Source organism: Enoplosus armatus, chromosome 3 (assembly GCF_043641665.1).
Source record: "Enoplosus armatus isolate fEnoArm2 chromosome 3, fEnoArm2.hap1, whole genome shotgun sequence".
Classification (NCBI taxonomy): domain Eukaryota; kingdom Metazoa; phylum Chordata; class Actinopteri; order Centrarchiformes; family Enoplosidae; genus Enoplosus; species Enoplosus armatus.
In genome coordinates, this window is record NC_092182.1 from 24,246,545 (window position 1) to 24,262,492 (window position 15,948).

Consider the following 15,948-nt stretch of genomic DNA (forward strand, 5'->3'; position numbering starts at 1 on the left):
TCATCAGTGCGAGTGGCTGTGCGACGCTAAGTTTAACAAAACAAATGATGTAATGTTTATTCAATATTTCAGCGTCTAAAAAAAACACCATTTACCACAAGCCCAAGACCATTGCAGGTCAAAGGTCACCAGGTTAATAAACTGAGGCCAGTTGAGTGGTGAGCTGTGAGAGTGGACAGGGAGGGCCAAACGGGCATGGGTGGATAAGATGTGTAAGAGTTAGGATGCAATGTGTACACGGTCGAGCTGGAAAACCTTTGTGGGAGTTGTAGTTTTTTAAATAGTAACAACAAATAAATTGTTGTTTATCTTGGAATATGTATAGGAACGCTATATGTACAGTAAAGATGTCAGGGCTTGGGCTCTCTGTGGATTATGGGATACTGAAGGCTGCAAAGAACACCCCGGTTGTGCCCTTCACATTCAGTTTAAGAAGGCTGCATTTCTCAGCTGCACTTGAAGGGGCCTTTTGGATCAGACAGATCCATTTTGACGTGTTCAGTCTAGATATACTAGACTTTGGGGGATCCAGCTCGTTGACTGGGACGCAGCCAGAGACTTGAACTGTGTATGGAAAGTTTGGAAGGAAGGCGGAGAGATGGATGAACATGAGTCAACAGGTAGAGAGAGATGAAGGTGATGAGGGAGTATGGATGACTGCAGTTCAATAGAGGGTGTGGGCACCAATATCACTACCCACTGATGGAGCTATCTGCAAACAGTAGGCACCACCTTTTGAGGTCTGTGAGGGTTTTGTTTCAGAGGTTTTATGAATGGATGTTTGAGAATTTTAAAAAGGAAGTTTGTGCTTTTAAAGGCACATTTTATGAATGGAAATTGAATGTATTACTTATCTACTTAGAATTGTTTTGAATTTGTCTTTTAACACTATTTGAATATTTTATCAGGCTTAAAGGAATTGTTGGGTAGTTTTATTAAATCATAGAAATAACAGTTAAGTTAAAAACTGCATTTGACAGATTGGAAGATTTTGCCTAATTTTAGTGGCTGAATTAGTGGCAGTGTTTTCTAATTCTGATCTAAGAATCATATTAATTGGAGACATAGATGCGATGCTACTGGAGACAAAGAGATACACAAATAGTATGCAAAGAAACAGAAATAGACAAAAGTCACATGGGGATCAGCTGCCATTTACTTCCTCTTCTCCACAGCAACAGGAACCCGTGGCAATAAAAACAAATGATAGGGAAGACAGAAGGAAAAAGGAAGAACAGAAAAACGTGTTTGAGTACGATTTGGACATAAAACTACTAGGAACTCTATTTTCAGTAACATTCACTGGCATCAGTTTCAACCCGATTCCTCCCAGAGAACGCAAGTCATTAATAGAAACAGCAACTCATTTGTGACATGTTTCTGTCGTGTAATACTTTGAGACTAAGCAGCCTGTTTGATATCCAGTGTCATCAAAAACAGAAGCATCTTGGTGACTTAGGGGTTTAAAGCGCCGACTATTGTTGTCACAAAAGCCAGTTGTCCTCGAGCAAGGCACTCAGCCTCTACTATCTCAAATTGGTGGAATTTGGAGACTGAAAGACTCGCTGTCAGTGCACACGCATGTGACAAACTCATAGCTAATTATGTGTTTAGGTTATCATGATACAGCTCCACAACGTTTGGCTATCTTTTTGCAGTCTAACTGGTTTGCTTTGATTTGCTGGTGGTGCTTTTTGTGTGTCGTTCTGTTGCAAACCTGTCTACCTGATGATGGAGAGGTGGACAGACAGACAGACAGACAGCCATGCCTCAGTCACTGTGGTGCAAATCTGACATCCAGTCGACCTGTGTGCCATAAGACGGCCGCTGCTGTAGAGAGGAAGAGGGAGAATGGGAGAAAAGAGTAGATAAATGAATGAATGAGCTCTCTAAATCCCTCATTTCTTGACTCCTCAGCCTCACTGCAGGCTGCATAACTTCAGATTTTAGTCTGGAAATCAATTGTTTGAGCCTGGCAGTTGTGAGCGCTGACTTTTTTTCTCTGATATACACCAAACTTTGTGAACATCGTAAGTATTTCAGAGAGAAGTGCATAGCAACCCTTACACTATGATGAAACAGAGCCAACAACAAAGCAAAGGGGGGTGATCGGTCTTAAATAAAGAAAAGATTGAGTTATGTAAGAACGATAAGAGGAATGAAAAGTCCATGCTCTCCTCTTTGTTTGTCTCACTTAATAAAAACCTCATTGTTTCACAGATAAAGGACCCAGCAGTCGACTTTACTGAACAAACTATTAACCTGATGTTGACGCGCCCTACCTGTCTACTTTCCCCTCGCACTGCGTTTTTCTCTGTCTCTCTTTGAGTCAACCAGTGTTGCTCAAACACAGCGTTAAACAAACCATCAACGTGCTGTTTGAACAGTCTCAACCTCTCTCGCCCTCGCTCTCTCGCTCTCTCTAGCTTCAGCACAGTTGCTTCGACATGGCGACTGTGAAACATAATTGCCAGGGTGGTGCACAAAATGTCCAGTGCTTTTTTGGGCGACGTAGTCCGTATAAACTGAGCCTTTTGTAGAAATTAAATGATATATTTGCCATAAATGATTTATGTCTTCAGTAGGAACCAATGGGCTCGACAGAGTAAATGTGTCATTAAGTATTGAGAGACGGGCTAACATATTGTTGCTCATTAGTACTTTTTTTACACATGAAATCCAACAGGCCATGGGGAACGAAATGCAAACACAAAGCCTAAACATTGTGTTCTCTTAATAAATGGAAGGTAAAACAAAAGTGACAGCGTAGTCATAATCCTCTGTAGTGTGACATCGTCAGGTTTCACTCTCAAACTGGTTTCAGAGGAATCTGCACCATCACATTCTTTTGGCCTTCTCTGCTTCGTGACGCTCAGCGATTTATGGTAAGAAGGTCATCAATATTCCCATACATCACAATCCAGTGTAAGCCCACTGGGTCAGCTTCTCCGTCAGCACTGTGGGTCAGTCTGTTTGCTGTTGAACAGAGATTTCATTCTACAAGCTGCAGGGCTTAAAAACAGACTCAGAATTAACCTCTAATGATACCAGAGCTTTTTTTCTTTTCAAAGAGATGGTTCACACAAGGACACAGCAAAGGAGATTTGTTTCTAAAGAGGAAGTGAACATTTAAACAGACTAGGCTGGCCACGGTAGTCGGCGTTACCGGTGATACACGGTGTTTGGGCATACACCGATTAAACACAGATTACGATACTTGCACAACGCCCCCTCCGTGGTTTTACTACACTTTTTTTTTTTTTAAGAAATTAAACTCATTGAGTTCATTTTCGCGTATCAGTGTACACGTTAATCAAATAAAAAACCCCTCTAATTTGTAAAATACTCGATAGTCGATGACGGACACTACATTTATACACTGAAAGTCTCACCAGCAGAGTAGCAGGAGCCAGATTTCACTCATCACGTGACAAGAGTTGACCGACAAGAGGATGGCGGAGGATTTGGAGAGGACGGCTGGTTTCCTACGCCACGAAGGCGTCTGCTTTCAGCTGTTTCTCCGTCATGGGCAAGAGTGCACAGTAGGGGCATGCGGCCTGGGGAGGGAGTGCCAGTCCGACATGTCAAGACAGTGATGCATCATTGACAAATATTTTCTTGTAAAATGTCCGGTGTAAATGGCAACACCAGTGTTGTCACAAGTTTACTAACTGGTGTGCAGATGTCCTCAGTGTGGCATCCCTAAAGCAGACCAGCACATTCGTATCATGTCACACAGTGAAAGTGGATGCTGAGTAATGCAGGAATTAGGCTACTCGTAATGTCGATTTACGCAGAGAAGAGTAACTGAAGGCTACAGAGGCGCACACACCTCCCAAATCTCAATATCATAAACAAGCCGATTGGTTGATCCAACGTCATGTGAAACCCAATTCGTGCAAGTATAAATGCTATTGTCTCTGCGTCTTCCAGCCTTTAGTCTCTCAGTGTTCACTGAGGTTGAGCTCTAAAACCGGTTCACTGGAATTTGTGCTTTGAACTTGTTTGAACTGAAAAATACTTTGGCTCTTCTCACTCAGTAATACCCACACCTCTCCAAACTGTCATCGGATTATCTAGAAGATGACAAACAAACGCTCATAAGCACAAGCAGCAGTTACTTGGCAGTCAGCTGAATGCATGGCTGCACATGCACACATACACATTCACCAAAAATCACAAGCACAGGTGCTTTTAAAACTGAAGCACATGAGAGAAACCTCACAAAAGGAGACGCAGATCAGTCTTTTGTCATTTAGCGGCAAGCTAGCTGTCCTTACATACATACATACATACATACCGACATACAGAAGCATGTGTGGTTGTGTTTCTGAGGCAACAAACTGGTAAATGTTAGCATTCGTTAGCCACATCAGTTTTGTTTGATCACATATAACTGGATTTTGAATGCTTTTTCGCATTAATCTTCCTCAGTCGTTTTCAGCAGTTTGTATGGAGCTGGTTCATGTTCACTTTGGTTGTTGTTCATCCTGCCGTGCTACTCGTAGACCTTTCCCACCACATTAGTTTGGGTTCTTGAAACAGTTCTGTTCAGGATTCTTGGAACCTGGGTGCTTATCTAGCGAAAGTTTCCGTTTTGAATATCTCTGGGTTTTGGTCGGACAACACCAGCACTTTGAAGACCTCACCTTGGGTTATTAGAAATTTTTCTTAGACCAAACAATTAATTGATTAATCTAGAAAATGCCCGTCGGATAAATTGATAATAAAAATGATTGTTAGTTGCCACTTACATTTGAACCTCCTACCGCGGCAGTGTTAGTGTCTTTCTGGCTGACTGACCGATTAAACAAATGTATTACCAGCTCAGCGGCTGACTGACTAGTTGACTGAGTGACTAAATAAGGTCTTTCTAGAGTCAGGACTCTAGAAAGGTCAACAGGGCAGTATTCTCCCTTTCCTTGGATGTCACGCCAGTCCTTCCTCTGCACTCTGTCTCTTTTCTGTCTGTCGGTCAGTAGAGCAAGTCAGGATTATCATGATAGGATTAGACGCTGATGGCAGGTGACTACACACACACTGACTATAAGTAACTGTATACCTGGTCATGCTGTCTGGTTGACTAAACAGATAGGATAACAGCTCTGTATATCTTCTATACATGGAGAGCTCAGCCTCTGTGAATAGAGTTTACTGTGTCACTGCTAGTGAAGCATGTAGACCGTTTTAGTCCGGCACAAAGTCCCCAGGCCCAACAAAGATAAAAGCAACCAATGTTTACCTTTTTGTTTGATAAATCTTTGGTATTTTATCTATATAAATATCTTAAATGGTACTTCTATTTAGCAAACCTGTCGTCAATTAATCTTCTGCAAGTTGTTTAATGGATTAACTGACTGACCTTTTCAGCACGACAGATAACTAACCATCATTTTAGGTACAACCTGACGTGATTTTTTTGTTCACGGCAATTTTGATATTTATAGAATGATCCGATAACAAAATATTGGCCTGTAGTCTTTTTTTACATTAATAAATACAATAAACAAATATTTTTCATAAGGATCCCTTAAATTTAGTTATTAGAGAATTGCATCTAAAACATGCAAATAAATAAAACTAAATCTAAGAGCAGAATGGTTATGTTGTTCAGTTACTACCTTTGTTCCATTTTCTTCTTCTTCTTCTGAGAGTAGACGGCTGTTTTGTTGGCAGCTGTCTCAGGGACACCGGCAGTGACCCTTGTGGGCCCCAGGACCCTTATTTAGCAACCACTGCTCTAAAGCTCACAGTATTAAGCTGCAGTGGACCCTGATACTCTGCCTGTCTGTGGTGTTTTCTGCAAAAACCACTGCTGGAATATTTTGTCTGCAACTGACTGTGACATTCCTGGCAGTCACAACAAATCCTGACAGAATTTAAGGTTTAGGCGAGAAGTGGCGAGGGAACAAGAAGGGCCCTCCAGGAGCTGCACACACTGAAATGCAAGCAGCAGAGACGTTTTGTAGTGTGTGTTCTTGGTTTGTAGCTTGACACTCTTGTCCAGGGTGACCTTCAGAGACTGCTCAAGTAGAATAAACTTAATTTCTTAGATAACCAGCGTTACATGAAGGAAGTCAAGAGTCACAGCCACAGTGATGTTATATTCCTGGGGATAGTAGGAGGGCCGAAATAGTACACAAAATCCACTGCTTGGTATGTACCATGGTGTTGGAGACATGGTTTTAACAATGTCAGCATCAAATAGTGGCTCTAATGAAATAGAATAAGCTGTCAATATGCCAGTAATGCTCTTTGTCCATTGTCCACCTCTAGTTTGTTTTCAGACAACACCTGACTTGACCTACACTTTTGAATTCATGTTGTGCACATGCTAAGATGTAAACCTAAATGTTTTAGGCTAATTTGACGGTAATTGTTTGATTACATGTTGCACTGAACTGAACGTCCCGTACCGAATGGTTCTGGCCAAACATGTACCGTACACATGTACACCTTATGAACATATAAAGAATAGGTCCAGCAACTGTCTCCAGCAACACTTGTAGTATACAGAACGACTTTATTGTCAGTCCAACATGTTTTGGATTGTGGCCTTAGGGTTAGGGTTAGTTGTTCTTTAGACTACAAGTGTTGCTGGAGTTTTTAGACTGTTTCCCTTCTCCGTGCACCTTGGAAGTGGGTGAAGTTGTTCTGGAAATCCCTTCTCTTCTTCTAACATATAGAAAATAAGCAGATAAAAATGTACATCAATGTAATTCGATGCCAGTTGGAGAGCACGAGCAGTACAAGAGATTTGATTCCATACAAGTCCAGGCGGATTTATACATGAGTCAATTTTCCACGCATGGATTTTCTGAAAGATTAATATAGTGAAAACCCCTTTACATGAGATGAGGTTTTGGAAAGATTATGAATGCCTTCAATTCAAAACACTATATTATAATATCTAGAAATGACTTGCTGCCTGAAATTTACCATCAATCATTCAACATCAGCAATTCAATAACCACTTATAATTTCAGCTCCTACAATGTTGCTTTCTTTACAAATGCTGTAAAATGGACTCTAAGTTCAGCTTACCCCTTCATCTTAAGTTTTACTTGTGAGCTCATGTTCTTTTTGTCTCTAAATCCCAGCATACATTTTGTTCCAGCCTCAACCTACTTTGTCCCCGCAGGGATCAATGAAGTTTTTTGGAGTGCAATCCATTTCTATTCATTTCCTTCCTCTTCGATTTATCCCAGGTTCACTATTAGTTGTTCACCAGAGGCAGTCAGCCGGTCCACCTGCAGTATTTCATCACGCCGTGCTAAGCCCCTGCAGCTAGTAAACCTGTCAGCCCCATGCCGTGTGCATGCCTGGCTAGCTGTGAAGCTGGGGCCGGCTAACAGCTTTAGCGGTGTAGAGCTAAGAGGCTAATGGTGTGGTGTTAGGGGTTAAATCGGTATTATCCCCTCTGTGGTGGACCAGCAGATACAGAGGACAGACAGGGTGACTGGGTTCGGGAAAATAAAGAGAGAGAAAGTGGGATTCAGCCCTCCGTTCCAACAGGGCTTTCCTGTGTTTTTAATGGAATAACCAGAACACCGCACCAGCAGCTGTTGGTCACAGATGTAACCCAAGGTCAGAGCCTGCAGCACGAACCAGCCTTAGATTACATAATCAATCAGCTGCTGTTACAAAAGGCCGACATAGAAGCAGTTTTTACCCCCATCAGGAAGTGCAGTTTGAACACCTTTCAGTGACGTTGTGCTGTATTTGTGATATCAGGAAAGTAGTTTTTTTGTAACTAGTTAATAAAAGAGTGCAGATATTCTATTTATACGTATTTCTTTATCTATTTCCATTAAAATGTTGCACTAGTTTTAGACAAATTAGTAACATTTCAGTAAAATGAAAAGTGAATCAGTGTGTGTTTCCATCAACTACCTTTAGATTTAGAGCTTAAAGGATTAGTCGATTAATTGATTAGTCAAACGACATCAAATCAATCAGCAACTATTCTGACCATCCGTTAGATCATTTATGTTATTTTCAAGCAAAACGATGAATATCACCTAGTTTCAGCTTCTCAACTGTGCTGATTTGCAGCTTTTTCCCCCCACTCTGGCGTTTTTTAATGTCCGAATTGAAATTGTGCATGAAAAAGCTGCACAGAAACAATTGAAATTCATGCCACTGTGAAGTTTGAACAGGATTTGTGGCTCAGTGGTGATAAAACTGAACGTTGAGATGAGCTCAGAGAAAAAGCTGCAGTTTCACGGAGAATCAATCTCAGCTGCATGACAGCAGCACTGGTTTGCTTGTATTTGGCTCCGGATCCCTCTGTCTTTTTCTATATGTTTATGGTCGGCCTGAGAGGCAGAAGCCAGAAATAACACCAGTCAGCTGTTGATCGGTTTTATACTGTTCAGAGCTGCTGCTGTTCTTCAGAGAAACTCAGAATGAAAACTGTGAAAGGAACCTTACATTCATAAAGAACGTAAAGGTCACAGATAAAGCTGAAACTATTAGTTGGTCAATCGATTAGTCGACAGAAAACTAGTTGACAACAGTTTCTGCGTTGATCAGCTGTGTTCCAGTAATGCTGACCTTTGACCCCCCAAACGGATTTCTCAGCACCACCTGAATTAACAACACTCATTAAACTGAATATAATGTTAGACTTATATCCTTCATTCTTTTTCGTCGACATCCTTCATTTGTTTGTTGTTTCTTGTCATTCTACCGAGCTGTCTCTCGTCTTTTTGTTCTGTCTTCATGTCTTTTTTTTTTTTTCCTTGTTCTTTGTGTATTTCGAACCCCTCTGCTCTTTTTGCCATCCTGATTTTCATTTTGATCCGATCTCTAATTCATTTCCGTTTAGTCCCTTAATGCTCACTGACTCGAACACTCACACTGCAGCTGTGATGTTCTGTCAGGGCAGTGTGAGATTCTTTGTAAGTCTCATTCTCTCTCTGTCTATCCAAATTGGCAGATTTTTATTGCTGCTTTCATACGTGCCACCTCTGTCAGTAATGAGAATAAAGCAATAAGCATTAAGATGTTATGGCAAAACAAATGAGATAACATATGTCTTATTTTCACTCTCATATTATCATATCCTAATGTCCCTTTTTATGAAGTGTTTCTGCAGTTGCGTGTACCCCCCGGAGATTAAATTCTAATTTAAATATTTCTATATATTGTTTCTGTCAGTTGTTTATTACCATTGTATCCAAACGTTCCAGTCCTGTGCAGGGAAATACCTGACGGGTTTAATACAAATACTTTAATAATAGCTCTCTCTTCCTCATCAGGGTTATAAGCTCTTTAAGATTATTGGTATGAAATACACATTGTTAAAGCTTTGGGTTTAATATCTCAGTTAAACCCAGTGAATCATTTTGCGGTCAGACTTGTGTGATGCCGTCGGAGGTTTAATGTCATTGATGTTCTCTGTGTTTGCTGCAGGCCAGTTATCCTACGTGGGAGGACTTTGTAACCAAAGGAGCCAAGCTACAATCACAGCTCAGGTAAAACACACACACACACACACACACACACACACACACACACACACACACACACACACACACACACACACTTAAACTCAATGGGTAATAATTGTTTCTCTAACTGACCCCACTGGCCAGCAGGTCACACAACTACTGGCTACGAGGGCTGTAACCCAATCAGAATATTTCCATGTCAGCTCCGACTTCTCAGACTAAACCCCTACAACAGTCTACATGTCAAGTCTCTTTGCCTTTGGTCATCAGCAGTGATATGAAACCATCAGATTTGCATCAAGTCAAAGAAATAAAATGTGTGCATCCTGGTCACAGTTCAGTAATAAAATCCTAACACACCGCAGAGTGAATGACTGCTCTGTCAGTCACAGTATTGTTCACACTGGAAGGCAGCAGAAGAAGAAGTACCTTTGCTTTACAGCACTGTGGGAAACACCGTCTTTGACTTTTTCTCTTACTCGTCCGTCAGATTTCGCCTGATCTAACTCTCAGGTTGTTCATTTTATCCTGTATTTTTGAAGCAAAATTTTGTGTTGAAAGAACATTGCTGCAAAATGGTGAGAAGTTTGTCTTTGTTACCAAAACTGTTATTGGCAGCTTTATCAAAACATTTTAAACAGCTCACAGTTCTCTGTCTCTGGCCAGTTGACTTACTGCTGAACCCTGTACAATGTCCCCGCCAAACATATTCAGGTTATTGTTATTTACTGAACTTAACATGAAGGCTGCATGTGTTCTTCTGACTCTCTCTGTCTCACACACACACACACACACACACACACACACACACACACACACACACAGTGACCCAGTAGCTGGCTCAGTGTAATAACAGTATAATGGCTGTGTTTCCCAGTAGGCCAGTTTACTTTGATAAGCATCACTCTGCCTGCTGCAGCCAGTCACAGTCCATTAGCCCTGCCAGTCAGCCAGCTACACACACACACGCACACACAGATACAGGCACAAATAGGACATCCTCGTTGTTCAAACCGCTCTAATGTTCACTAATTTGCACACATGAAGCTTCAGTCCAAACCCCACAGTTGTGTTTGTTCATTGAACCACCATGAAAATCAAATTCCCTTTCTAGATATGAAACATGAAAAACAAGGAAAGGAAATTAGTAGTTAAATTGTGTGCGTATAAGCAGCTAATTTCAGTGGACATTACCCGGATTATTAAGCAGGCTTTTCTAGACTTAACCTCCCAACACCAGAGAACGTGACATCGTTTAATGAAGTCTTAACAGATTTTGCGTTGGAAACATTTAATTAGTTTATTGTCAAAGAGCTGCTGTGGCTCAAACTAGACCAGGACTTCACATGATTCACATGAGTTAACCTGCAGACAAATCTAATGGCTTCAGGCAGAAACACGTCTGACGCAGTAGTTGTGGTTAAAATGACGTAATTTTGGCCTAAAGGACGGACTGGAGTCCTCAGTGCAGAGGGTTGTTGTGGGTGTGGTCTTTATCGTTGTCATGGGATGAAATCATATATAATATTAGTGACTTAGTGGTAGGTTCCACTATCCATGTAATTGCATTTTGTTCCAGTAAACACTAGACCAAATAAAGTTTTGGTTAAGGTCTTTGGACAGTAGTTGTGCATGGAGACAGAATGTGTTTGTTTATTTTTGAGGAAAAGTGTCACTGTGAAATAACACTGTCATTTGGAGAAAAACAACAGCATTTGAAGTAAAAAAAATGTATAGAATGAAATACAAATGACCTGCAGTAACCTCTGTTAGGATGAAAAGAAGCAGGATGATATAACATATCTGTATTCATTCATATAACTTCTTATTTTACAATATCTTTCTTTGTTAAATTTCCGTCTCCATAGTTGTTACACGATTTTTCCTAGAAAACATTGTTTGTGGTGGGAATGTTTAGAAGTGTTGCTCATGCAGTAGTTCAGTACCTGATCTTTAAAGCAGCGTGTACCAGCTCAACAAAGACAAACCAGAGCTTCTGTCAGACTCCAGTGGGGTTTCTGGTGTCTTGTTGAGGAATGTGGGACTGTGAGTTTTCCCGCAGCTCCACCAGAGTGTTCAGGCAGTCGGGGATCATGGGGCGGCAGATCAAACACGTCTGTGCGCACATGAAGCCACAGTGGTGTGTTTTTAATTTTATATTTGTGGCACCAGGACGTCATGTTAGTTTTTAAAGTGTTTTAGTGTCCTGTGCCTCTTCATTCTTATGTTTTTGGATTATTTAGTTATTTCATTCAAATCTGGAAATTGTTGTTCTTCACTACAGACAGTGCACAGATGATGATGCATACTGTGTGTGTGTGTGTGTGTGTGTGTGTGTGTGTGTGTGTGTGTGTGTGTGTGTTAATATGAAAGAGAATTTCCACTGAGGTCAGACAGACACACACACATACAGAGACAAACATAAACTATTGGCAGCAGTGTCATCTGATCTTCGTAGTTAGGTTTTCAGGGGTAATGTGTGTGTGTGTGTGCATAGCTATAGAAACAGACCTGGCTGGTAATGGAACACACACACACACAGACACAGACAATAGGTCCATTGACGATGATAATGTGTGTGTGTGTGTCAGAAGGTCTCCAGTTGCACTCCTAACACTGGCCTTTGAGGGCGACTGGCCTCTCATATGGCTCCACCAACCCTACTTTCAAAATAAAAGTCCTTTATTTTTCCGTTTTAAAACCAGGCAGAGGTTTGTTTATGATGTGTCTTCTGCAGCAGACTGTAATCCACTTTCTTCTGTGCTTGTTTCCAGTTCAGCACAAGTGGGAGGCACTTGGCACACCTCCATCAACACTACACTGGACTGTGTAGCATATTTAGCATATATATTATGTAGCATACGAAATACATTTGTAGTGCTGCCAAGTTCTTCAGAGTGTTTTGTATTAGTATTTTTATTTCACCGGATGAGCGGTTTTGTACAAATCCAGATTAAATCAGCGGTCACTCAGAATACTTCATGTGTATTTAATGGATTCAGTACATATATGTGTGGTGTTTGTCTTTGATTCAGGACGACCATCGTGGTGACCGGAGCCTTCCTGGATGCTTTTCAGAAGGTGGCAGACATGGCGACCGGAACCAGAGGTAAAACACACACACACACACACACACACACACACACACACACACACACACACACACACACACACACACACACACACACACACAGACAGACAAACATAAACACATAGAAACTCTGTATGATACAGACACATACAGTTGGATTGTGTTCTAGGTTCTGGGCCAGAAACGCAACACAGGAAAATCATTCTGAGCTCAGCTTTGTGTGTGTATGACCATTGTGTGGAATGTGAATTAACTGAAAATACTCAAGTAAAGTGCAAGTACCTTAAAAATTGTACTAATGTGCTTACGTACTTGAGTAAATGTACTTAGCTACAAGTTGTACTTGAAATTCTGCACCAAAAAAGGTATTTTCTCTCTTTTTCTCAACCTTTTTAAAGACTAAATGACACCAAAATATCTACCAAGTGTCAACAAAAGCACAGCAGAATGAATCTCACACTCTATGACACATCAGGAAATGTGACCCTACTCCACCTGGAGATTACACAAAACATACAGACAGCATATGGACAGTTTTTAGTTTTGTCTGTGAGGAGGTTATGAGGCATGGGCGGTGGTGGAAAGTAACTAAGTACATTTACTCAAGTACTGTACAATTTTGAGGTTCTTATACTTGAGTAATTCCATTTTATGCTACTTTATACTTCTACTCCACTTCAAAAGTAAATATTCAAATTTTTTCTCCACTGCATTCATTTGACAACTGTTCAAATGATGCAATACTTCACGCTGCTCACTCATCGATGCATCGGTCAAACATATAATAATATATCAGTCACAGGGGACATTTTACTGCAGAATGAGTACTTTTATGTTGATACATTAAGTACATTTTACTGATAATATTTCTGTACTTTTAAGTATGATTTTGAATGCAGGACTTGTAACAAAGTATTTTTACACAGCAGCTGCAGGTGGAGAAGTTTTGGTACTTTTACTTAAGTAAAGGATCTGAGTACTTCTTCCACCTACTGGTTATGGGTGGAGATGCTGGTGATCTAGTTTGAAGTATTTCAGTTTTTTGAATTTTGTTTGGAAGGTGTGTGTGTGTGTGTGTGTGTGACAACATAAGTGAACCAAGGGAAATGTTTTTCCTCTTGATCTGTCTGTCCCTTCTTCCCTCTTACAGTGTGATCTTTCACTGTTTCTCTTTTTATTATAAATAGTGAGATCATGAGGGAACTAATTAGCACCATTAACTCTCTGTGGACCAGGCTCTATGTGTGTGTGTGTGTGTGTGTGTGTGTGTGTGTGTGTGTGTGTGTGTGTGAGATATAATGTAGAAACCATTAAGGATTGTGATACTGGAGGAGGTAATGGGCCAGGAAAATTACCCAGCCAATTTTCAGTACATCTCTTTTTTTTTTTTTCTTTCCTTGTTCGTTTTTTGTGCTTTCATGCTAAGATCTGTTTTTGGGTAATTTTTTTCTGTAATGCATTTTTTTTTCTTGGCTCTCACCTTCTCTCTCTTTTTCTCTTTCAGTCAGTCTGTCTGTCTTTCTCTCTCAAGTGACAGAGTGAGCCCTCCTGTGCAACTGCCTTGTTTTTCCCTGGATTAGGTTACACACGTTCACACATACACACTTCATATTGGAGGGGGGTCTTAGTTCTTCAGTGCTGAAGGGGTTGAGTCGGAGATTCCAGTGTTTTATGCTAGCAGCTAATGTAGCCTGGACCCTCTAGCTTGCAGCAGACATGAGGAGCTACAGAGGTCTGCTAAACTCCCTTCTCTCTAAATCCACACCCCCAGATGTTGGAACCTGGCTGCAGGGATTTGCTCCCATTCAGCCACAGGAGGATTAGTGAGGTCCTATGCTGATGTTGAGTTTTAACAAAAGGCACCCGATATAACATTAGCCAGCTAGCCAAACTCAAACCCTGCTTATCTTCTCCCTGTTGTCTTCTGTCTTACGGCTTCAGCTGCAGAACCTTGATTAACAGTATCTGGTAGAACTGGTATCGAGGATCTTGAGGAGGAGGGTGTGGGCTGCTGCAGAAACAAAGTGGTCCGACGACGCATCTCTCTCGCTCTTGTTTTTGTATAATGGGCTGCTCATGCGGCCCACAGAGCGACTGGTCCACCAGGATTTCTCCCTGTGCTCCCGATGGCCAGTCAGACTGTGTTTTGAACACTTGGGCTTGGGGGGGATTACGGTTGTTTGTAATCTTTATTCGCACACTGTGCTCGTGAATAATTTTTCTGGTTCACACGTATCTGTTTTCAGGGCCAAATGCGAGTGAAATGCTCTCACTGCAGAGGCCTGATTTATGGACCTGGTTTTGTGGCAGTTTGAGGCCCTTTCCTGGTTCAATATGGTGATGTCACTGTTAGGGCTGGGTATCGCTCAAAATCCTTCCAAACCGATACCTTGACTCTGATCCTCAACGCAACTTTTTTCGATACCAATTTTATGATTTAGCTTTAGCATTAAGATTCCCCCTCATTTGAACTCAAGGCTATATTTGTGGACTGGGATGTGTTTATCGTGTTTACAGTGATGTCTTCTTTGGGCCCACCTCAAACGTTATGAGAACTTCTTGAACAAAGTATTGATGCAGACTGCAGGCTTTCTATAAATACATGGAGGACGTAGACGGGGACCATCAGTGTATTCAGAGCTGCAGTGCCTGTGTGTGGGGGATTTGTTAAGACAGTCAGCTGCTGGTATGATTATGTAACACAGAATCAGTTGGTATTTAAAGAAAATCCAGTAACATGTGGGTGTGTGGGAGGTGAATCATGGCCGCTCCCCTCCATGGAAGCCTCTGCAAACCTGCTCCGTCATGTCTTAGTGTTCATGTGTGTTTATCAAAAAAGAGGCAACACACAAACAAAATGTAAACAGGGCAGATTTAACTGTTTTGTGGCAGACTGTGTCCAGGTTGAACATAAAACACAACCTGAAATAGCACAGACAGAGCAGACTGCTGATGAACAACAGTACAGGCCTTTAAATACAGAGAGTAATGGGGAATGAGCAGCTTCAGGCAGCTTCAGATCACACTGTGCAGCACATGACATCACCTGACGCATAAATAAAGCCTGAACATCTCCGTATCATCATGCATCTCACGTCACAAGACATACGGTATAGTTAAACACCGGGAGGAGAAAGTTTCGACAATGCACAGACACAGACAGGGCAGGCAGCACTTCCAGCATGTGTTTATCTCTGTTAAACCTGCACAGACAGTGTCTCATACCTATATAATATGTGCTTTCTGTGTGTGTGAATGACAGCAGGAAAGTCTCATTGCTGTTTAATGCTCAAAGTTCACAGGCTCAGATTAATGTAATGTGATTTAAAACAAGCAGAACTTCTTTACACCCTTTTCTCCTTTGTGTCAGATAGCTCTCAAACAAATTGTCAAATAATCGTT

At 41.3% G+C, this 15,948-nt stretch overlaps 1 protein-coding gene across 1 annotated transcript in view; it reads left to right on the forward strand.

Annotated features, from left to right (window-relative positions):
- The window catches only part of mtss1 (MTSS I-BAR domain containing 1), a 53,402-nt gene that overhangs the window by 6,636 nt on the left and 30,818 nt on the right, over window positions 1-15,948 (forward strand). Inside the window, exons 2-3 of the mRNA XM_070902278.1 lie at window positions 9,418-9,479; window positions 12,491-12,564. Coding sequence (XP_070758379.1) covers window positions 9,418-9,479; window positions 12,491-12,564 — 136 coding nt within the window. The remainder of the gene's footprint in view (window positions 1-9,417; window positions 9,480-12,490; window positions 12,565-15,948) is intronic.